Raw genomic sequence first — 25,507 nt, 5'->3', positions numbered from 1 at the left:
ACGGTTAGCTCTACGTAGCACTAGCCTAGGGTAGTATGAATATTCATTATCTTAAGTATCGCGGGAAACGAGATCACGTCTTTAACGTGACCACGTCGTTGCTAAGCACTAAAGTTAACAAGCGGGAATATTTTAAAAAACTATGCCAGTTGTTTCAATTTTAAATTCCTTATTATCGTCCAGTGCGAATGGGGACATTAAATCCTAGTCTCTCTCTCTCTGCACGTTATGAACCCTTACAACAACTCTTTGTGGGTTCGTTTGACTATGTGGCATGTTGCAAGGCTTTATTTCTGTCCCTATCCAATATACCTTTATTATCCCGTGACATTCTTAATTTGTCCTACCTGCAACCCAGTTCACCTCTGTTGCCGGACCTATGGTAGTTATTGTTACTTTTTTCTCATCCTAGCTGAACATGCCTGAAATATTTCCCACCAGACTTTGAGCAACCAACCACAAAAACTGATGACTTCGTATGTGATTTGTTGTAAGGCAAAATTCCTGTCCCTTTCTTTTAAATACATGTTTTAACGTTATTTTCTGTCAGTTTCATTAGAATGGAGATAACAATATTGTATTTTAAGATCCGACGGCATCAATTGGGGATTTGATGGTCGCAAATACCCGTTTACTGTCTCAGCTAACGCGTCGCCAGTAAACTTAATTTGCGACCATCACATCCCCAATTGATGCCGTCGGAGCTTAACATACAATACAGTTATCTCCTTACTCAACGTCAAGTAATCAACAGTCAATCAATCAATCTACCTTTAAGCAAAGGGAATTCATGAACTGAAATCTCATCTTTACTTTCTATGCCAAAGCACATAGCCAATTGACGAAATACCATGGTTTAAATTACCTAAAAATTTCTTCTTGTTTTTATAAAAATAATAGTCGCTTAATGCCCACCTTTAAATATAAGCTACTTAAATGGTTTACTTTTATAGATTGTTACTTGGATGGAGAATTGTCTCATTGGCACTCATATCACATCTTCATATATCTATTAAAGATGTAATGCATTTATCCATACAAGGAAGAGAAAATCATAAAAAAGAGGGACATCCAAACTCATAGATCAAAAATAAACTGACATCACCTTGGCTTAAAAATAAAAACACAAACAGACAAATAATAGTACACAAGGCGCAACATAGAAACTAAAGACTAAGCCACACGAGCCCAGCCAAAAAACAGGGAATGATATCAGGTGCTCCGGACGGGTAAAGCGGATCAAAAGTTACGTTTTCTAAAATTTAATTCATTTTGTATTCGTATATTAACACGCTGTGGAAATGCCATTAAGATTATAATGTTTTTTTGTATTTTATAGATGTCAAAAGTAAAAAGACGTGTTTGAATAGTCTCATTATGTTGATATTCAAAAAGATAGATCATACTAACATGACAGCGTGTTTTGACTCCTTAAGTTCTAGATAAATATAAAAAAAAAGTTTTAGACAAGGTACCACCATAAGCCTGAACATATCGTGGCTAGTCCCAATTATGTAGTTGGCGGCGTTTTTCTCACAATGACGTTTCACCTCTGAAGGCCTGGAAATGTCATGGTAGGTCACATATCTATAAACAAAATAATCTTTAATTTTTTTTATATATGATGACTTTTATCATGAACTACCAAATATTGCAGTAAATCAATCTTTTGGCATCTACAAATTTCCCACTTTTTTGTAATAGCACCAGAGTCAGATGTGAAGCGAACATTCTGAGAATTGTTTAAAAAAAACCTATAGGTTAAAAGACCGTTTTTATTGGAAAAAGATCAGCTTCGTGGAATCTGCGTCTGCTAAATTAAAAATAATGGATTGAAATATTAATCAATATATAATTTAGTACATTTTTCTGTCTGTTTTTTTTTTTTTATTATAATAAAACGTGTTCAATCTGTGAGTTAAAAACGAGAATTGAATATGACGAAACGAAGTCATTGATTTCATGGTTTATTTATGATTTATTGGAATAGCATATAATAAGAAATGCAGTCACCCGTCTATTTATTAACTTAAGGTCGAATTGATTTTTAATGTCTGATTCATTTAAAATGGTGCATTTCTATTTCTATAAATTTGCATTTGTATTAAAAAAAGATTTTTACCTGTCTTATTGGTTCTTTGTGAATATCTCGATATTTGTATCAACATATGTTTATTTGAATCATAATCCGATGTAAAAATTACGTTTTATAGTACATTTATACTATCTTTAGTAATATATTCGTGCATCATAAATCTTTAGTAAAGCATTTTAATTTGTGGTTTAAAAAACGTTTCGTGTTTCAGATCTAGACTTTACGGTTAGACGAGCAAGTATGGATTTTATACTAGTTTGAAATCAGTATAAAACACAAGTTAAATACACTGTTAAAAGGAAGGAAGTTGGTACATGTATTAGGTCACAAACTGAAATATCGACTTCATCTGTACTGTGAAAATGTCGAGTCGGACAACTATTGATGATATTAAAAAAGCACACGAAAGGATAAAGCCGTTTGTTCACAGAACCCCTGTTTTTACAAGTTCGACTTTTAATAAATTGATTGGGAGAGAAGCATTTTTCAAATGTGAAAATTTACAGAAAACTGGATCCTTTAAAGCAAGAGGAGCACTAAATTCAGTAAGTATATAGGTTGTTATAAAACAGTAGGAAAATGCATTTGTACCAAGTCAGGAATATGGCAGTTGTTATCCATTCGTTTGATGTATTTCAGCTTTTGATTTTATATTTGCTGAGGTACTTTCCGTTAAATTTTCCGCGGGGTTCGGTTGTTTGTTCTTTTACTTTTCGGACATATGGTACACCTTAAACAAAAGGAAATCATTTTCACTTTAAGTTAAATGCCGATCAGAATAATTTTGTACGCAGGTCTGCATTTCATAAAAAGTATATATTGTTATTATAATGTTCAAAACCAACAGTAATTTGCCTCTTTTGTTCCGAGTTTACAACTCGTAAGCTGTGTGACCTTGCTTGTTTGCAGTTCTATCATTGGTTTAGCAACTTCTCTCTCTGTGTTTCATATAGAATCATATACCTTGGAAATGTGGGAATTTCATATTTTACAGATTTTGTTCTTGCTTGATAGTAAACACGTTAACCGCGTCCGTCGTAAATATATATGCAATATTTGCCACTGTACGTTGAACAACCAACACTCAATCAATCAATCATGTCAATCGTACATAAACTTAAAGGCTACGTGATGTTGATCACACACAAAAATGAAAAAATGTGAATATTTTGAAATAATTTTTACTATTTTTAACTGTTTGCTTGAGGAAATTATTGAGTGGGTTTTGAACAATAGTTACGTCTGACAAGAATAACTTCCTTATTTTAAAATAGATACACGTTTAAATTTCCTGATTTAGTTATATTTAGAAACGATTAATTGCAAAACTATTTTTATCAAAGCATGACAAATATTTCTAACAAAACTATTATTCTGAGTAGGTTTGTATTCTGATGAAGTGATTATATTATTGAGATACGTTTGAATTGAAATGCCGTTCTATTTTTCCGAATGTTTATTGCTTTGTTGTACAATTTCCCATCAATACTCAAATATAGATAATGAAATATCAGCAATGCTTTGAATCCCCAGCTGAGCTCATCTGTACCAAAGCTGCTCGAAAATGCATTATGATTTCAATCATCTATTTGTTTATTCTTGCATATTAGGTACTATACTTTGAAATGGTAAAATTATTTCATTTATTTATACAATAATCAGATTTTTGTGATAGCGATAATTTGTGTAAATTATCCATCTTCATTTGAAACTATTTTAAAAAAAGGTATTCGTCATAAATCTGATACTTTTGAGCTTTCACTGACAAACTGTTCTGTCATAAATTGTCATTATATTGTTAAATTATTCATTATTTTACCGAAATCATTTTATTTGCAATATGTGTCCGTCAAAGTAATTTCATTATGATGTAACGATTTTTCTTTATAAGCTTTTTGTATTGTAAAAGTAACAATTAAGTGTCAAGTATATTTTCACAAAGTCAGATTTGTTTCAAGATAATTCTTTTTGTAAATAATAAATAAAGTCACTGACAGCTTAAATTGTTTTTAAGTTTTTACGTAAAGAATAATTAATCCTTTAGTCATTTCAATTACGGCGCTATTCAGCCTAACACTCAAACGACAGACTTTTGTTATATTCTTTTGTTAATCCTTTATGTGCTTATCGTATTATTTCATTGTCATTCAGTAATCTCGTGTGTATTATGAAATTGTAACCTTGTAAATTCTTGTTTTAAATATGCTTTCTGAAGTTCTTACTTCAGTGAAAGTCTGGCAGTCGTACTGACAACATCCGCTCAATGTGTAACATAATTGAGAACTACATGTTTTCCATCCTGCATCATTAAATTGTTAACTTCTGCATTAGACTTGTGTCTAATTCTACAAGTGGAGTTAAAACGGGTATTCTCAGTCAAATGACGTACATGACTAGATCATAGTCATTGTCTATCGTTGGCATCGCCAATGTCTGCATCCGGTCGTGGGTTGCAGCTCGTGATCAACTTCAAATCAGTAGCCAGTCTCCCGGTTACATTTTATAGCTTGTTGTTCGATGTGAGCCAAGACTTCGTGTCGAAGACCGTACCTTGACCTATACTTTTATAAATTGTGTCTTGGATGGAGAGTCGTCTCATTGGCACTCATACCACATCTGCCTATATCTATTTATTACCCGGAAATAGAAGAATCAAATATAATATATCTGTATACTACGTTCATATGTAAATTTGCCAACAAAAACTTATAGAACTAATTACAAATATGATACAATCTTGATCATGATAATTTGATAATGTTACTTGTTTGAAAATAGTCAAGCATAGGTTCATGTGTAAAATGACAGGAGACTTATCCAAAATTGAAATTACGGACTTTCCGTTTTGAATTTTCCTCGGAGTTCCTTTTTTATAATTATTATTTTACATTTCATACTTCGTTCGTGCGTCAATTTGCTAAACTGGAATCCGCTTGTATTACGCTTCACTCAAACAAGTGTAGTAGTCAGCCGAGAACCAGCTTATCAATTTGCCAGCTAAAACTTTCAGAAATAATTAAAAACATGTTACAATCGTTCATGTTATTCAATAGTGGAACATAAAGTGATGTTTTAATTCCCTTAAAACCATCAGGAAGCAAGCTTAATGGTCTTTTTATCAATAACATTAAATGGTTCTCTTAGGAACAATATGATTCTGATATATATATAGAGGCAGTCTGGGAATACTTCAATATTATGAGTATTACATTATAATAAAATACAAACTGTATCAAGCAATTCATTATGGTGGAACGTATCATATAATTCGAATCTAAAATTGTGTCTTCATTTGATTAGAATGTAACTAGTGTGGATAGACAGACAATAATGGATAGTATACAGCAATATAAAATTTATGGTCAAAATATCAAAAGTGTAGGCACAAGGGAGCTACCATTTTTCACGGGGTGGGGGGGGGGCATTTTTTTAGTTGTAATCTCTTTTTTCTATTAGTTTATCCTGACGTTTTACATATAAATTGTCATCCTGACGTGTTTTGGTTTTTTTGCCAAGTTGTTCAGCCTGCCTCTTTTTTTACTCTAAACTTCTGTCCTGGCTTTACACTTTAAATTTCATCCTAGCCCTCCCCTGAAATAAAATAGTAATCTGACAAAACTCACAGAAGTTTAAAAATAATATGTGTTTCAAATTTCAAAGAGAAAATGCATTATTGCTACATTATGTAAGATTTTCTCATAAACACATATTCTAAAACATTTTCAACTATCTTAAAAATGAAAACAACACTCTATAGGACATTGCATGCGTCCCAATTTAGGGCATTAAAACTTTTTGAATTACAATATCCTGACTGTTTGTAATTGATATTTTTATACCCGTAAGTATATTATGTACTACAAACACAAAAACGCAATTACAAATAGACAAAATATGAATTATTTATCGATGACCATCTATAGAAGTTATACTTGGTGTCAATAACCGTCTCGTACAAAAGGTGAATGATCTCTTGATATACATCTCTCATTTTTCACGGTCCATAAAATGATGGACTTATTTCAAAATTAATGTGCATTAAATATCACCTCAAGTAGTTGTGTACTACTATAAGTACAATGAGAAGTGATATTTCTATAAGACTTAGTTTATTGGGTCCTCAATGCTCTTCAACTTTGTACTTGTTTGGATTTTTAACTATTTTGAATTGAGCGTCACTGATTAGTCTTGTGTAGACGAAACGCGCATCTGGCGTATCAAATTATAGGTCCTGGTACCTTTGATAACTGTTTACACCACTGGGTCGATGCCACTGCTGGTGGACGTTTCGTCCCCGAGGGTATCATCAGCACAGTAGTCAGCATTGGCTGTTGATGTGAATATCAATTATATGGTTATTATGTTTTATATAAGCTTTGGATTTCAAATGTTTTGGCCACGAGCATCACTGAAGAGACATGTATTGTCGAAATGCGCATCTGGTGCAAGAAAATTGGTACCGTTAATTTTATTATATAAATTTCCTGATAGAAAACTCTGAAATTTTCGAAAAATTAAGGATTTTCTTATCCCAGGAAATGATTACCTTAGCCGTATTTGGCACAACTTTTTTGGAATTTTTGGTCCTCAATGCTCTTCAATTTTGTACTTGTTTGGCTTTTTAACTATTTTGATCTGAGCGTCACTGATGAGTCTTGTGTAGACGAAACACGCGTCTTGCGTATTAAAATATAATACTGGTACCTATAACTGTTATTAACATTAATTTAGTTGCATTGATGAACAAACATCATCCTTTGCATTGACAACGATATCTATATGAATAAAAAGCAATATCATTTATAATCCGCCCCTTGGTTTTCTCTTTAAATTGTTTTACATTTTGTCATGGTAGGACCTCTGGTGGATAGTTGTTTAATTGGTAATCCGACCACATCTCGTTATCTTATATATGAGACAGCAACCCAAACCATTAATAACCGACACTATCTACATATCATCCATCGGACGTTATAAATGCACAGCTTTTTGTTGATTCATAATGAGAAATGAACAGGCTTTTTACGATAGTTTTGTCAATAGTGAAAATATGAATCTTATATCCTGTAAAGGACAACTATTTTGTATTATTAAGTATTTTGTTCCTTCAGACATTTTCAAAATTTACTTTAATAGTAAAATTTTTCGAATTAGCTCTCGCCGCGATAATAGCCTTTTTGTGCTAATGTGGCGTAAAGCAAACAACAATCAATAAATTAAGTATTTTTATAAAAAAAAAAGAAGATGTGGTACGATTGCCAATGAGACAACTATCCACAAAAGACCAAAATGACACAGACATTAACAACTATAGGGCACCGTACGGCCTTCAACAATGAGCAAAGCCCATACCGCATAGTCAGCTATAATAGGCCCCGATAAGACAATGTAAAACAATTCAAACGAGAAAACTAACGGCCTTATTTATGTAAAGAAATGAACGAAAAACAAATATGTAAAACATAATCAAACGACAACCACTGAATTTTTTTCCTCCAGACTTTAGTTTGTTTTGCCCTAGTAAATGGGGAGACATTTAAATCCGTACAAATAAACATATCATGTTTCAAAGCACAGTTTGTATCTTTTTGTTAATGGTATTTTATCACTGTGTGCACATATTTAAGCAGCTATGTTTATTCAAGCAATCAATATGAGTTGAAATGAACTTCGTACTTATGCAAATTATGATATTTACTTCAGTTATTGTTATATAAAGTTCAGAGTATGAATCAAAACTAATGTTAACTGTTTGTTTTACAATGCTCGTACAACTGTGGTAATATAGCATTTGATCTTGTAAAGTGAAGAGTATTTCATTTAAAGTAATGTGTGTTTAGTTCGCTCCAGTATTGATGGAAGTGTTTAGAACTGATACTGTGATGATACTGAGGATAGACAAAAATTCATGCATATTAAGATATATTTATATACTCAGTTAGAAAGTTGGTAGATTGAATAAGTGTGATAGCATCCCGCCTGAATTTGTTTTACTGCGCAATATATGTTCAATTGCAAAATGGCAAGATGTCGCCTACAGATGTATGCATTAAGTGATATAGATACAATGGATAAGCGTTGATTCTTGAAAAAGAAACCATGAGCCCGCAGACTTGCAAATAAATCTTCATATCTCTACTTTCTTTATTATTGCGATGGATATGGGTATATATTGTGTTCACCACGGGTGCAACATATGGAGCAGGATATGCTTACCCTTCCGGAGCAACTGAGATCATCCCCTGTTTTTGTTGGAGTTATTGTTGTTTTAGTCTTTATTTTTCTATGTTGTATTTTGTGTTCTATAGTTTGTCTGTTTTTCATTTTCCTTTTTAGCTATGGCGTTGCCAGTTTTTTCATCTATGAGTTTGAATGTCCCTTTGGTATCTTTCGCCGATCTTTTGTAACAAATCTAAATATGTGTGATAAACTTGACACATTATATCTCTTTTTATTATATATTTTAATATTCTACGGCATTTACACATGTACAATGGACAATTGCTTTGCATCAAAGAAACATTCAAATGTGCTACATTTGAATGAACCTGATTTGAGTTCATGTTATTAATTATTAACTACAAAATCAATTATTCGACAGCTAAACTTGCAATTGAATACTGGGTAGTTTATTTTTAACACATAGATAAGACCTGGGTAGAAAACTGTCTATTGATCGTATGATTATCTCAGCATTAACGAATCACTGCTTCTTTGCAAATTTTATGTAAATTGTACCTAAAGAGGAAATTGGTCGATTGATGTTGCGTTCTTATTTTCAAGAGACACTCATATTTAGGACGAAAACAAGTAGAAAATAAATCCAGAAGCTTTCGTCCGTCTTATTGATTGTTGCGTACTTATTTTCAAGATTCAGATAGGTGTGTACTCTTATTTAGGACGATAATAAGTCAAGAATAAATCCAGCAGTGTTCGCCCGTCTAATTGACTGTTGCGTTCCTAAATTCATGATACAAATAGATCTGCACTCATATTCAGGACAATAACAATCAAAGAATTAATCCAGAGGCTTTCGTCGGTATGATTGCAGGTTACGTTCTCTGCACTTATATTTAGGACGATAACACGTAAAGAATAAATCCAGAAGCTTTTGTCCGTCTAATTGGTTGTTGCGTTCTTAAATTCAAGATTCAAATAGGTCTGCACTCATATTAAGGACGATAACAATTTAGGAATAAATCCAGAAGCTTTTGTCGGTATGATTGCATGTTACGTTCTCTGCACTCATATTTAGGACGATAACACGTAGAGAATAAATCCAGAAGCTTTTGTCCGTCTAATTGATTGTTGCGTTCTTAAATTCAAGATTCAAATAGGTCTGCACTCATATTAAGGACGATAACAATTTAGGAATAAATCCAGAAGCTTTCGTCCTTTTAATTGATTGTTGTGTTCTTATTTTCAAAATACAAATATGTCTGCACTGATGTTTAGGACCAGAACAAGTCAGGAATAAACCTAGAAGCTTTCGCTTGTCTAAATGATTGTTGTAGTCTTAGTTTTAAGATACAAATAGATCTGCACTCATATTTAGGACGAGAACAAGAAAAAATAAAAACAAAAGCTTTTAACACCTTCTAATTGATTGTTGTGTTCTTAAATTCAAGATACAAATTCAATTTTGTTGCTTACAGAAGAGGGACGAAAGATACCAAAGGGACAGTCAAACTCATAAATCCAAAACAAACTGACAACGCCATGGCCAAAAATGAAAAAGACAAACAGAAAAACAATAGTACACATGACACAACATAGAAAACTAAAGAATAAACAACACGAACCCCTCCAAAAACTAGGGGTGATCTCAGGTGCTCCGGAAGGGTAAGCAGATCCTGCTCCACATGTGGCACCCGTCGTGTTGCTTATGTGATTACAAATCCGGTAAATAGTCTAATTCGGTAGGTCACATTCATGAAAGGGAAGGGGATTGTAGTTACGACGTAAGGAACATATCCGATATCATTTGTGAAACGGTTATTCCATAACGGTCAACCAACTCGTGATGGCGTCCGTAAAATTTACGAAGGGATGATTTCAACTTCACCATTTGGAACTCTTGGTTTAATAGCTTCCTTGTGAGCAGTAACCCTCTATCATGAAAATCATGATAGGAAATGCAAGCACGGGAATATCGTTGTTATAGTTGTTGACATTCTCTTTATTTTGTCTCTGATGAATATGTGCATCTCTTCTTTTTTTTTTTATTATATATGAGACAGCAACCCAACGACGTAAATAACTGACAGAAATCTAAAAAGTCATCATTTGGGCGTAATAAATGAACAATTTTTGGTGGTCTAATAATAAATTGAACTGACTTTTCACAACTTTTATTTTGTAAATAGTGAAACTATAAATCACAAAACCTGTAACGGATAACTATTTTCCATTCAGTATTTTGTTCCTTATAATTTTTTCCACGTAAAGAGACTTCATTTTGTTTTTCCCACGATGAGAAGATATTGAAATCCGTACAAATAAACATATTATGTTTCAAAACCCCAGATTGTGACCTTGTTTATGTTATTGTATCATTGAATTGGGTGCACATATTTACGCAGCAGAATTTGTTCAAGCAAGCAATATATATTGAGATGGACTTTGTATTAACTGAACATTTAAATTATGACTTAAAACATATAATGTCTACGTCACAGTACTATTGTCACATAAAGTTCAATAATTAATTTAAACTAATGCAAACTATTTGGATACAAGAAAAAAGACTCTAGAACTGTGGGAATAAAGTATTTTGAAGAGTATTTCATTATGAAGATAAAATTGAGAATGGAAATGGGGAATGTGTCAAACAGACAACAATTTGACCAAAGGGAAGAAACAGTCCAATGCCCATAGTGGGTCCTCAACACAGTGACTAAATCCCGCACCGAAGGATATGCTTCAGACAGCCCATAAACAAAAATCAAACTCCGAAACAGTGGTGACGTTGCTTCGTTAAAGTCAACGTAGCGTAGTAAAGAGGACGTAACCGCTGTTTCGGAGTTCGAACAAAAATGTGTAATTGCTCATTGAAAATGGTCGTACACACTTAACTCTCAAACATGTTAATGAACTGAAATTAAACAAAATACAAGACGGAAAAAAGCCAGAGACTCCTGACTTTACCGGCGAGTTAAACGTTTTGGTGAGATATCAACGCCTCCCCTTTACCTCTAGACAAATGTAGAATAAACAAACACATCATTATTATGTTTAACTCGCTCCGGTATTGACGAGAGTGTTAAGGTTGGATTCTTTGATGATATATGGTTAGAAATATATCATGCATAATCAGAAAGTAACAAAATGAGATACTCAGTTAGTATATTGAGTGAGTATGACCTTCTCTCGCCAAAATTTGTTTTAATCAGACATATTGGAAGCTTCTAGTTGCTATTAAATTAAGGATAAATAAGATACGTATCATAAAAAATATTTCATGTTTACAAAAATCAATATTATCTTCTATAATTATTATCAAATATGGTATATGTTTTAAATGTATTTTTCAATTATAATTATCGATAGAAAATAGGAAGACGATTTTTTTTAGATTAAAAATCACGTAATAGGTTTATTACTAAATAAAAAGATCAAAGATCTTTAACCTTTTGATGTGTTACATTTGAATGAATCTGATTTGATTATATATTATGTACTACAAAATCAATTATTCGACGTATAAACTTGCAAGTCGATCTTGGGTAGTTCATTGTTGACACATGGATAAAACCTTGGTAGAAATCTGTCTATTTATCGCCTGCTTATCTCAGCAATTTTACAGATTGTTGATTCATTGCAAGTGGTTGTAAATTTTGAGTAAACTGCAGATGAAAGTGAAACTTTTGATTGATTAATGCATACTTAAATTGAAGTCTGCATCAATGTTTAGGACGAGAACAAATATAGAATAAATCCAGGCGCTTTTGACACTCTTTTTACAATTGTTCCGAACATTTAGATGTGGGTAAATCAATTTTAAACAAATGAATTATACACAACAAAGCCGGTACCTCGAATGACCAAATAACACTGTTAATATCCGAATAACACTTGTAATGACCGAATAACACTTTGAATTTCAATACTAGCACATATTGGTGACTTTTAAACATTGATTATTAAATAATGGTATATTATCGATGTATTTTATAACTTATAAATGATTTACAGAAAGCAGATAAGTTCATAAAAAACTTCCAAAAAAGCCTATCATACATATTTCAAGAGGATACAAAGGAAATCAATACATTGCGGACAATATTGAAAATTTTATAAATTCTCAAGAATTCAAATTTCAATCGTATTGTGTTAGCTGAATCTTTGTTTCTGAAATATTTATACGTATGTCGGTGTATGTAAAGTACAATATAAAATCTAGATGTATGTTAACCTCTTTATTCGATGCACCAAAAACGAAGAGGGAAAAATCATTTGGACATTTACTAAGCACTCTGGTTGAATTAAAAAAAAATCAACATCCAACTGCAGTAGGATGACATTGTCATAGTTTTAACTTATGATGGGTTTTTTTTTTAATTTAATATTTATTTTCATTACAAATATGTTGAGACATCGTTTCGAATTCTTTTTTTTTCGGTTTTGGAAATAAAGATTAACAATATAACAAGAGATGAAAGTATTAGTACAGGAGTATCAGAGAGTAAAATCCACAGGACAATACAAGCAATGCAAAGAAATGTAGTTTTGACATTTTTACCTTTTATATCTGTTTGTTTTGTTCACACATCGTTTTCAAGATAACGAAATTGTTTGCGACTTTTATATCATACACGAGAGACTAAGCTAGCTATAAAACCAGGTTTAATCAACCATTTTCTACATAAAAAAATGTCTGTACCAAATTTGGAATATTACAATTGCTGTTCATTCGTTTGGTGTGCTAAGGCTTTTGATTTTGCCGTTTGATTAGTAACTTTCCGTTTTGAATTTTCCTCGGAGTTCAGTTTTTTTGTGATTTTACTTTTTATAGTATGATGACAAGTAAATGCGCTTGATGGCTTTTCTTTCTTTTGTTGTGTGATTAAATTTGTTTACTAGATTTTCCACGAAGAAAATAAAGAGTAAATATCAGCAAATAAAAACAAACATATAAAATTATACTGGTGGGTAGTGCAATTGAAATGACAATGGTTTTAGAGAGTAAAATTCATAAAAAATGCGTTTGATATCAAGCAGCATTGTTGTTTCAATCTTAAAATTAATTTAACTATGAGTTTGCGACAAGAAACCACATACTCCTTATAATTGTCGATGCATTCTAACACACTTATTTTATCAAACAGGATGCATGTATTAAGATAACCTGCATTTTACAAATATTTAATCTGTCACTTGTTTTAACGTTCTATTTTAATCGTTATTTTGTGTATTTACAAATAGGCATACAAATGCGTCTCCATCGGTATAAGTTCGTGTGTATTTATAAAAATCCAGACACATGCATCTCTTTTCACTGAATATTAATATAATTTGATCATTGAATTGTTTAAGTCAAAGGTGAAACTTGAAATATAATTGCCAATGAATGTTGATGAAATATAAAACATGGAGATGTGGTATGGTTGCCAATGAGGCAAATATTCACAAACAGCCAAAATCTACTTTAACTTGTAAATTACATATCATAAAATTGACGAATGTCTTCTTATGCATAATCTTGTATGCAGAAGTGAAATGAATACAAAATTGAAAGTGCAGTAATCTTTAAATCTTCAATGAAAAACCTATTAAGTGTGTACATATATCTTATTTATAACCGTAATATAACTGTACTTAGTAAAACGGATATTAACACGTCGTACATTTTTATACCCACCGCATGTACTTGTTTAATAAATTATAAAACATGTATTTTAAGATTAAAAGGATGTTATAATAGATAATAATAGTGGTTAGTGTAACTAATCGATTATGAAGAAAGCATGTTTACAATTTATGAATCTGAAGGTTGGGTGGATAGGGAAAATTGGAGTCTCATATTGACCTCTGTCGAACAAAACGGCATTGTATATCAAAGAATAACTAAAATACCAACTCAAAGGCAAATTCAAAAAGGGAAAATTCATAGAAATAAACAAAATCAAACGCTATCAATCAACAGAACAGGTGAAAAACAACTGCCATGTTCTCACTTGGTAAAGATATTTTCCGCAGAAAATGGTAGTCTGAAGATAGCCAGCTAAAGCTCGCACTTTTTAACATACTTAATAAGAATATATCATTTCTATCGATCATCCCGCTGGAAAGTCCTCAAGAACCCTATATTATTTTATTTAGGGGTTTCACTCGATACACGCAAATTTTTATAAGTCTTAATTTCAAGGTTAATCGAGCAAATTCATTAAATAATGATTTTTAATTTATTATTTTTAATTTACACCGAGCTCATAGGGTCTTATATCTGATCTTATTGCTGTGTCCACAATTATGTTTACTATACTGTAACAGTACGTTCAAAATCTAATGAAGAGTTATGCGTTACAGTTAAAAACCAGGAACACATTTTCCCAAGCGTGCAATTACGTATTCAGGAGGCATAGAGAGCGCATCCATGTGTTACGATTGCTAGAAAAATAAAACAAATTATGTATTTCACAATATTAATCGGCGGTATATATTCAATTATCGGGAAGTTCTCCATATTTCAAAATCCTTTATAAGCCTCTGATTGATGACTTGTACATGTACGTGTATAAAACGAATGTTCGTAAATATCAATTAGTCAGCAACCTAGGACAAATAGTCAAGAGACATTTTAATTTCAACATACAGTCTTCAACAATAGGTATCTGCACTTAACGCACAAAGAGCTTATATTTGGATGGTCAATCATTCCGAACATGTCTGCATATTCTTACATCCCATCAAATGAATGTGATACCTCAACAAATTTTACTGTCATGCGAATGACATCAGGTAACGATACTCCTGGAGATTCAGTATCTCAATAAAATTTGTGAATTCATAATTTTTAAAAACAATCAAAATAATAGTCGTGGTGAGATTTAAAAAAAGAAGAATAAAACTATAAAGACCCATTAAAAAACTAAGTTTGTTTATTATGGGCATTATATGCTGACGTACAATGTAAGCCTTACATCGAATTAGATATACAGATAAATGTTTTCTCTCAAACTGAAAAAAATACAAGATATGACGTTTAACAATCGAACTAATTTAATACGACTTGAAAATTATCAAAATAATAGTCGTGGTGAGATTTAAAAAAAGAAGAATAAAACTATAAAGACCAATTCAAAAACTAAGTTTGTTTATTATAGGCATTATATGCTGACGTACAATGTAAGCCTTACATCGAATTAGATATATAGATAAATGTTTTCTCTCAAACTGAAAAAAAAAATACAAGATAGGACGTTTAACAATCGAACTAATTTAATACGACTTGAAAATTATAGATGATTTTATATTTCAGATTTTAAAATTGAAAGAAGCAGATCCAAAATTAAAAGGAGTGGTAAGTTATGTTCAAATTCCCACCTTATTACAACATTTGCAATTATTTGTACATTGAATTATAAGCCATATATTCACTGATATTATGAATATTTACTACCACTGTGCCAAGATAAGGGATTCATCATTTTTACCAATTCTCTATACAGAACAATACCAATTTTTATCTATTGCACGTTTATTTAGAATTTTTCAAAACACCCATTAACAGAACTATTTATTAATAGAATCATAAAAATATCTATAACAGAAACAACATGTCTCTTTGAATGTAAATGTTTCGGGGAAAAAACTATACTAGTAATAAATTTTAAATTATGATATCTTAACAATACTATCTTATATTATGTCATCGATATCCGTCATGCTTACAACAAAATGAAATTTGCTGTGTCAATCATTCCAGTTTTTTTGGATGCTTACCCTGATCGAAGTTATATCAACATGACATCCGGAGTCAGGGATTGTCTGATACGAAAATAGTTTACCTACAATATATGTATTTACACCAGTTCAATTGTTAGGTTTCCCGTTGAAGATATAGATATTTGGTCATCAGTATTATATTTAACCCTTGCCATATTGTTGTCAACTTGTAGGTCTTTTTTATTATCATAAACTATATCAATTACTATAGGTCACTCACAGTAGTGGTAACCATGGTCAAGCTACAGCTTGGGCATCCCGTATGTCAGATGTCGAATGTTCGGTTGTCATTCCAAGAACAGCACCTAAGGTCAAGGCTGCGGCTATCAAAGGTTATGGAGCAGATTTAATATTTTGTGAACCTAACCCAACTGCAAGGTAAGTTTACACAAATATTTAAATGTTAAATGTATAGCAGTATAAAACATGGAGATGTGGTATGGTTGCCAATGAGGCAAATATTCTCAAACAACCAAATGTCGCAAATTTTCGGCTTTGATGCCTACAAATGTATCTGGGTTCCAGAACCTTTGATCTTCAGTCTACATTATGAAAGGCTACACGAATCATTGTGTCATGCGCACTGTCTTACATATCATACGTTTATTTAAATCTGATCGCTTCCAGTAGGGAGTTGTACTCATGTTGTAAATCATGTTTACATTGTACAATCGATCATACGTATGCAGTTTGATACGTTTGAATCAAAACGTCTATAACATTTATAATGTATGTTTTTATTGATTTATAATAGGATACTCTTATTTTATTGCTATTGTTATCATCATTGACTTTATATGTTTTCCCAGAAAAGAAACATGTGCCAAGATAGCAGAAGAGAAAGGATATGCAATTGTTCATTCGGCAGACCATTACGACGTTATCGCGGGACAGGTATTATAAATACACAATTGTCCATGACATAAAATCAGTACATACACAGCAAAAACACACACAAAAACATAGGAACAGCGCGTTCATTGCTGTTCTTCATCTCAAAGTCACAGTGCGGCCTTCAACACTGAGCAAAAAAAACAACACATATCACCCCTCTACAAGCTTAAGACGACCCTTTTCATTTATATATAATTGAAAACTCAATAACCACGACGACGAGGACTTTGTGTCATAACAGCCATCATGCTTGCCTTGTTTGTTCTTTATGTGCATATGAGACAAACAAATATCAAGATTTAACAGGATTGGGAAACAAGTTTTGTAACTTATATTAATCCCTTTCCACTTTGCGGGTGCGAGTGCTACCTTGTAGCGGCATTATCCTACTCTTTTTCGAAATCTACAAGGGTGTCTTATACGTGCAAGAGATAACACGGGTCAGCCATTTATCGTCCCCTTTCGACAGACTATCATCGTTTCCTCAAGACAAAACTCGGAAAAAGGGAGAGCCGAAAATTCAGTCCCTGAAATTTTCATCCCGAAACGGGAATCGAACCAGGAACCTTTGTGTTAGTAGTCCGATTCACTAATCACTACACCACGGCTCTCTTAAATTTACAGAGAGGGATAGGGTTGATATAAGAAACAATCTAGTAGAACTCTTGAAATACATTCATTCGCCTATCCCTAATTTGTAACCGCATCAGTTGTTGTCGTCCGTCGAAGGCGAATTCTTTTGGATAATTTGAGAATTGTTACATGATTTTTTTAAAATCAATATTGAATAAACATTAAATCTGATTTACACTAAATCAAAAATGTTATCAATAAACAGGGGACTATGGCAGTGGAGCTTTTAGAAGAAGTACCAGATTTAGATGCAATATTAGTATCAGCTAGTGGAGGTGGAATGATATCTGGTATATCTATTGCAGCTAAAGCTATCAAGGAGAATATAAAAGGTAATTGTTTTATATGTATTTTTTTACATACATGTGTGTAAGGCGGCAACGAGCCGTTGTTGTGTAGGTGCATAAGCCGGATTTTCATATGGTAAATTTTTGATAAAATCCTTACAATTGATTTATTCTACAAGCTGACAGATGGTCAAAAACTGCATTATATTTTCTGTTATATTTTTATATCTTGACTATGCGGTATGACTTTGCTCATTATTGAAGGCCGTACGGTGACCTCAAGTTTTCAATATCTTTGCCATTTGGTCTCTTTTTGAGTGTTGTCTCATAACCAATCATACCACATCTTTTTTTATACATTTGATTGAACTAGACACATATTTATATTCTATTTCTTCAATAGTTTTATATACGTTCCATTTTCTCATTTCATATAATATTCTCCAGATAAAGTTTTCTTCCGGGGATCAAAAAGACAGTTCTAAGTGTACTCCGATTTTTTTTTTAAATCCTATAATATGCATTCGCTAACTCGATTTGATTTGTTTGTTACGAAGCCCCTGTGTATTTGTTTTCATATCTGTAGCATTAATTGTTACCTCTGTCGCTTTTTGCTGTTTGTGGACGTTCCTTGTACCAGATATGTATGTTTCGAAACGCATGACAAATAGCACTAACATATCAGACGGTAATTATCTTGTAAAAGCGTCTGGTCTGAAGTGTGATTTACACTATTTGTATACGTTATCTCTCGATTTATGAGTCTTTATGTGACTTCGGAAAACCGCTTTCACATTTAACAGAACCTAATAAATACTTGAACTAAAAAGCAATGCATATTTGATAATAGATATTGAAACCATTGATTTTCGTTGTACTTATTATGTCATCAATGACTAATGGTTCATTTCCACCTGTGCAGATAAGTTTCGTTTGCAACATTAATACAATACATTGAGCAGTTGTTGTGCTTTACATAATATCTAAATATAATGTTGTTTTCTTTTCAGTGTTTATGGTAGAACCTGAAGGCAAAATGGCTGAAAAATGCATGCGATCAGGTAATTGAATTGTGAGATAAAGATAATAATTATATTATAAACAGAAACAGAACAAGAACTAAACTAAACTACACTAAACTACACTAAACTAAAATAAAATAAAATAAAACCAATTTAAGCTAATAAAACAAAAACAAATTCAATATTAAGTAAAATCAACAATAAATGTTTCATATAAGAAGCTCTTTGTAGTGTCAATTGTGTGCTAAGATAGTATATTGATCGTGTGGTCTAGCGGGACGGCTACAGTGCAGGCGATTAGGTGTCAAGATATATCAGTAGCATGGGTTCGAATACCGGCGAGGGAAGAACAAAAAAATTGCGAAAGCAAATTTACAGATCTAACATTGTTAGGTTGATGTTTAGACGCTAGATTAAAACTGACGAGGAAAGGAAACACACAGCCAGCGAAAGCTCTTTTTTTGAGAGCCCAGGTGGTTGTGTGGTCTAGCGGGACGGCTGCAGTGCAGGCGATTTGGTGTCACGATATCACAGTAGCATGGGTTCGAATCCCGGCGAGGGAAGAACCAAAATTTTGCGAAAGCAAATTTACAGATCTAACATTGTTGGGTTGATGTTTAGACGAGTTGTATATATATATATCTTACATTAACTTGTAGGATCCTTTACTATAGATAATTTAGCTGATCTGTAACAATAACATCTTCATGCCTTATATATCATGTACTGCAGTACGCCGCTAGATTAAAACTGACGTGGAAAGGTAACACACGGCCAGCGAAAGCTCTATTTTTAAGAGCCCAGGTGGTCGTGTGGTCTAGCGGGACTGCTGCAGTGCAGGCGATTTGGTGTCACGATATCACAGTAGCATGGGTTCGAATCCCGGCGAGGGAAGAACCAAAAATTTGCGAAAGCAAATTTACAGATCTAACATTGTTGGGTTGATGTTTAGACGAGTTGTATATACATTATGTACACAGCCATGTATCACCATCATTGATGGCGATCCGATGGATACATCTGTTGTAGGGTTTTCACTGACTCAGACGTAAATGTGTTCGTAGATAGTAGATGTTTTTGTGTTCTGTTAAATTGTTCCTTTTAAAATTGTTAAACGATGATGACTGATGTACCCATATTTTGACTATTTTATTTATTGTGTCTGTTAATTTATCGCATCAATGTAAAAATATCGGAAATTGATGAGACTGTCATTAAAGTGAGAGGGTTAGCGCTATAGAACCAGGTTTAATCCACCATTTTCTACATTTGAAAATGCCTGTACCAAGTCAGGAATTTGACAGTTCTTGTCCATTCGTTTTTGATGCGTTTTGTTGTTTGATTTTGCCATGTGATTATGGACTTTCCCAATTGATCTTCCTCTAAGTTCAGTATTTTTGTGATTTCAATTTATACATATAATTATTTTCTGTGACTGTATCTTACATTAATTTGTAGGATCCTTTATTATAGATAATTAAGCTGATCTGTAACAATAACATCTTCATGCCTTATATATCATGTACTGCAGTACGCCGCTAGATTAAAACTGACGTGGAAAGGTAACACACGGCCGGCGAAAGCTCTATTTTTAAGAGCCCAGGTAGTCGTGTGGTCTAACGGGACGGCTGCAGTGCAGGCGATTTGGTGTCACGATATCACAGTAGCATGGGTTCGAATCCCGGCGAGGGAAGAACTAAAAATTTGCGAAAGCAAATTAACAGATCTAACATTGTTGGTTGATGTTTAGACGAGTTGTATATACATTATGTACACAGCCATGTATCACCATCATTGATGGCGATCCGATGGATACATCTGTTGTAGGATTGTCACTGACTCAGACGTACGTATATATATATGCTCTTTTGTCAGGCAATTGCGCGTTTCATATGAAACTAAGCGACAATTTAAACGTACAACATACGATTACAGTCTACTGGTGTCATGTCTCAGTTGCGGGCGAACGGCTATATCAAACTTCTCAATTTGAGGTCGTTATTTAGGATTGCTTTTATATTTGTGTCAATTTTATTTTAACATGTTAAACATAAATTCTGTAGTTGGAAGGTTATACAAACTAAAGCAATAGCATAAGCGCTAACAATGTTAACGTTGTTCCAATTGTGCATTATCATTTATGTCTTTTCAATAATAACCAGCCCGAACGTTGAAGAGCTGGTAAACCAAAAGTAATAAAAGTAACCAAACATGGACAAGGCCTCAATTGCTTGGAAATTAAAAACCCCAGGTAAAAAAAAAGAAATCTTCAAAAATTGTTAAAAAATAAAAAAGAATCTTTGCACGAGACTTAACAACAGCAAGATAAACGAGGCTAATCGTGTATATTCGTTGATTCGTTGATTTATTTACCTTAATCCTACGTATTTTAATTACCACCGTCGTGTAACCACTCAATCCATCAAGAATTGATAATTCTTTGAAAGCCGTGATATCTAAATTGTCCTCATTTCGTGAGTATTTACGATAAGATCCATCATATATTCAGACATGAAACTTAGTATACATAGTTTCCGCAAAGTTAGAAAGAAAGAAATTAATATCTACATGTATGAAATTTTTCTTGATAAAAAAACTTTTGTCTTGTTTATTTGAATAAACAAACTTGCAAATCGCGAAACCGTGTATTTTTAAAACATATATTTCAGTTGTTAAGTTGATTGTAGGTGAAAGATTGTGGCCAAATCCACCAAAGTTTTTAGATACGATAGCAGACGGGATAATTTTACAGCAGTTAGGCCATCTAACTTTTCCAATTATCTGTGATCTGGTAGAAAAAGATGTATTTACTGTTGTAAGTATACACTAACATACGTGTATAATAATTGTAACAAGAATACCGATTTATAATGTAAATTCAAAAAGAGGAAGCCAATAAAAAAAATTACAAAAATGAAGTCAAACGGAACGAGTGAAAAAAAACTGTCATATTCCTGACTTTGTTCAATGATTTTCCGAAACGACTGATGAATTAAAGTTAGCTATGGCAAGCTAAAGCTACTGCTTGTATGCAAGTGGATATAGTTCTGTTATATTGACAAAATTAGTGATGTTTTGATTGTATATGCTTTATGCAGTCAATCGGCTTAAAGTAGTATTTGTTCCAATTCTCTTGAGGTGGCCTACAGAATAAGACGTATCACCGGATTTGATATTTCATAAGCAACTCATCGGTTGTGAAATGTGGAGCAGGATTTGTTTGACAAGGAGCACCTAGCTTTTTTCTATGGTGTGTTGTGTATACTATTGTTTATCTTTCGGTCGTTGTTTGGTGGTCTTTGTTTGTTTGTTATTGCATTGTTAATTGTTTTTTTACTTATAAATGTAAAAAAACTTCTTTATTTAATTCCGATATTAAACAGTCCAGAAATCAACGGGCACTTTTCTTATGGATACATTGTTGTGTTAACAAGTTTGGTACCTTTAACATCTTTTTATATACTGTTCATATTGTATGCCAATTCAAATCACGTATCTACAATTTCCAGGCATACGAAACCTTACTGTACTTCAGTATAGTTATATTCTATGGCATATATTCCATAAAAATATTCTATAACTATGTTAACTTTATATTTCTGAAGAATTTGACTATGATTGGTTTTGATTTTACTTAAAAGTTTTGAAAGTATTATTATATAACCACATACTAAACCACTTATAGATTACGAGAACACAAACTTTATTTCAGAACAATGAAGAAATGATAAAAGGGATGAAGTTTGCATTTCAACATATGAAGGTAAATGTTTTATTTATGTTATATTTAAATTTGATTTTTTCATATCATACCTGCCATTTTAAAAGCTGTTTGAAATTTACCATAATTACTATTGAGGGGATTTGCCGTTATCATACGACATTTGATCATGAGAGCTAATGATTATAGCTCTTATGAATGACTATCGGTAATGTTTCTACCATAGTGCTGATAAAATCATACATTTTTTAGTTCAGTGTTATTACCTTAAACACATATGGTTAGTTGGACAAACTTCCGTATATATACTTCATTATGTTCCTTTAAAATTGATATTCAATACCAAAAGTCAGGGTCGAATATTGCTTTCGTTACATTCGGCATTAGGAATAAGACAAAATCGGTTGTTCGGTGTTAGATGGATATGTCTGCGTTACCGTGTGAACTACATTTTTTGCAAGATTGAAAATCCGTACTGGCAGGTTGATCAATGAAAAGACAGGGTATATTCTTATCACATTCACATGTCATGATCATTAAGATCATGAAATGTAATATTTGTTTTAAAATGCATGTTAATTAACAATCGTTCTAATAATCAATCTTACTTATTAGTTGTTTTTGTTTTACGTTATCTACATGCCTGTGTGCATATCATGTATATTTGCTAACCAGGGGATAACTATAGAATATGATGTTCTTTATTCAAACGGATTATGAATGCATTAGATAAAATCATAGTGGAGAAACTAAAATTATATTGAATTCTTTTTTAAATTCTAGTTGGTTATAGAAGCCGCTTCTGGAGCGACAGTAGCTGCTGCCATGTCAGAAAAGTTAATGCAAATGGATCCTAGTATAAAGAAAATTGGCATTATTATATGTGGTGGAAACGTTGATATAGATAAACTACCATGGTATTCACAGAAGGAACCACAGGGATAGCATGCCTTAAAATATTATTAGTTTATTTTGTATAACTTTATGCAATTATAGAAATATGCTTAATATACGTCTAAATTACATTGCGGTTTAACATTGCAAAATGTGGACAACAGATAATGCGTAACATCATTGCTATTATTGAAATATTGGCACAAGACAAACATGTTGACAATAAATAAACAATGAGCACGAGCGGTTTAAATATGATATTTCATAAATATGGTTTACCGTGTTCACCTTCTTCTTAGAAGCTTATCTAATAATAGTTGGGCAAAATAATATATAATTTGGCCAATATCATCTTGACACATATAAATTAGCATGTAACTCACCGAAAGAACCACGTGGATAGAATGGTCTGAGATAGCTTGTTTATAAAACTTAGTTATCTTTTTAACTATTCCCAGCTTAGAGCAACTATAGTTCTGCATTTCATAATAATTACGTTGCGATTGGAACGAAGGGAGGTGTTGGTTTTTCAAATCTTTGATTCCATTCTCCTGTGTCGTTTTCTTTTCAAAATTTATTCCTCTGATATTCGATATTCTGTATCCGTCAAGGCCACCAATAGCATGAACATTCTGATTTTTATTACCAGTTTGAATGTCTGTCACAGCATCCTTGATCTGATTCTATTAAAGCAGGTGTGAAATTGATAGTTACTATACCTTCACCTAAATTGATAAAGAAAGTGGAACAATGAGGTAACTGGGAAATTGCCACCTGATGTTGATTTTTATTGCTATTTTATTTGATATATATTTTGACCTGATATTTACAGGACACAAACAATGACCAAAACATTTCCCAAACATAAATAATGTGTTACATCTGTTATCTAAATGAGATATGAATACGAATTTACTTATTGTGAGGTTTGAATTTTTGTTCTTGGAAACGCTTTTCTGTATTCTTTGGTTGTTGCCTATGGTAACTCCAAATGCCCTCACTGCTCAAGTAATTGTCCTTTTCTAAAACTAACAGAGAACACTAATCACCTTGTACTTGTTGTCACTAGCCAGGTGAGTGATTTGACAACTTAGATCAGTTCTTTTATTTCTTGTTGTGATATCGCATATACATATTCAAATTCTTTTTTCTCTGTTACTCAATAATTATTTACATCTTTGACTGTGATATCGTCTTAGAGATAAACCATGACTTTGTTGAATTTATATTGTTTATATAATGTTGTGATATAAACGAAAACCGGTGTTTTATGTCTTGTTTACTTATTAAATTTGTTTATCAATGCCATAATAATGTGAGATTAAAGAAGCAAAGATGAAAATACTATTCCGTTTTTCTTTTTTCGTTAAAGTGGTATATTATGTGTTAAGGGAGATATCTCTTACAATTAGTAATTCTAGGTTCGATATATTTTTTTATTCGTAAACATTTTATTTTAAACGAATTTGAGGTATTCGAGGTTTTTCGTAAGATTAGAATGTATTCATGAAAATGGTTATCATAAACGTCCTACTGATTTGTAATAGTAATGTCCCATATCTTAGAGTACCTTCTAAATAAATAAAAAATAATATATTGACATTTTGTTATGTTATACGTAACTCATCTTATAGTTTTGTTTTATCTTTATTCTATATATTATAGACGATTAAATGATAAATGCATAATAATAATATTAGATGGTACCAATTAGTGAGCCTTTGCATTTGAAAAACTGAAAACTTGTTTTATTAAATAACCGTATATTGTACAATAGTTTCATATGCAGCACTTCAATGCTTATACAATTGAAACCGGATCGAAAGTGTAAAACTTCACATTTAATTTCATCTAATGCTATTATTACGGTTGATAGCGTTAAATTGCAATGCTTATAAATTGTAGTGATCAAATAGGTATCCGGTGATTTAATCTTATTTGTAATGTAGATTTTTTTTAAATTAGTTTTATGCTGAAATTTCACTAATAAAGAATACATTTACCGTTGTTAAAA

General features: G+C 32.3%; 1 protein-coding gene across 1 annotated transcript; it reads left to right on the top strand.

Moving 5' to 3' along the window:
- The first annotated feature begins 1,881 nt into the window (after window positions 1–1,881).
- Window positions 1,882–25,507, top strand: LOC139527976 (serine racemase-like). The gene is made up of 9 exons (XM_071323720.1): window positions 1,882–2,640; window positions 15,576–15,617; window positions 16,254–16,420; window positions 16,852–16,936; window positions 17,775–17,901; window positions 18,867–18,917; window positions 21,566–21,693; window positions 22,591–22,641; window positions 23,383–25,507. Exons 1-9 carry the CDS (start codon window positions 2,458–2,460, stop codon window positions 23,542–23,544), a joined length of 996 nt encoding a protein of 331 aa, XP_071179821.1. The 5' UTR covers window positions 1,882–2,457; the 3' UTR covers window positions 23,545–25,507.

Source organism: Mytilus edulis, chromosome 6, assembly GCF_963676685.1.
Source record: "Mytilus edulis chromosome 6, xbMytEdul2.2, whole genome shotgun sequence".
Taxonomy (NCBI): Eukaryota; Metazoa; Mollusca; class Bivalvia; order Mytilida; family Mytilidae; genus Mytilus; species Mytilus edulis.
Note: the sequence above shows the minus strand (reverse complement) of the source record. Positions and strands in the feature narration are given on the sequence as shown.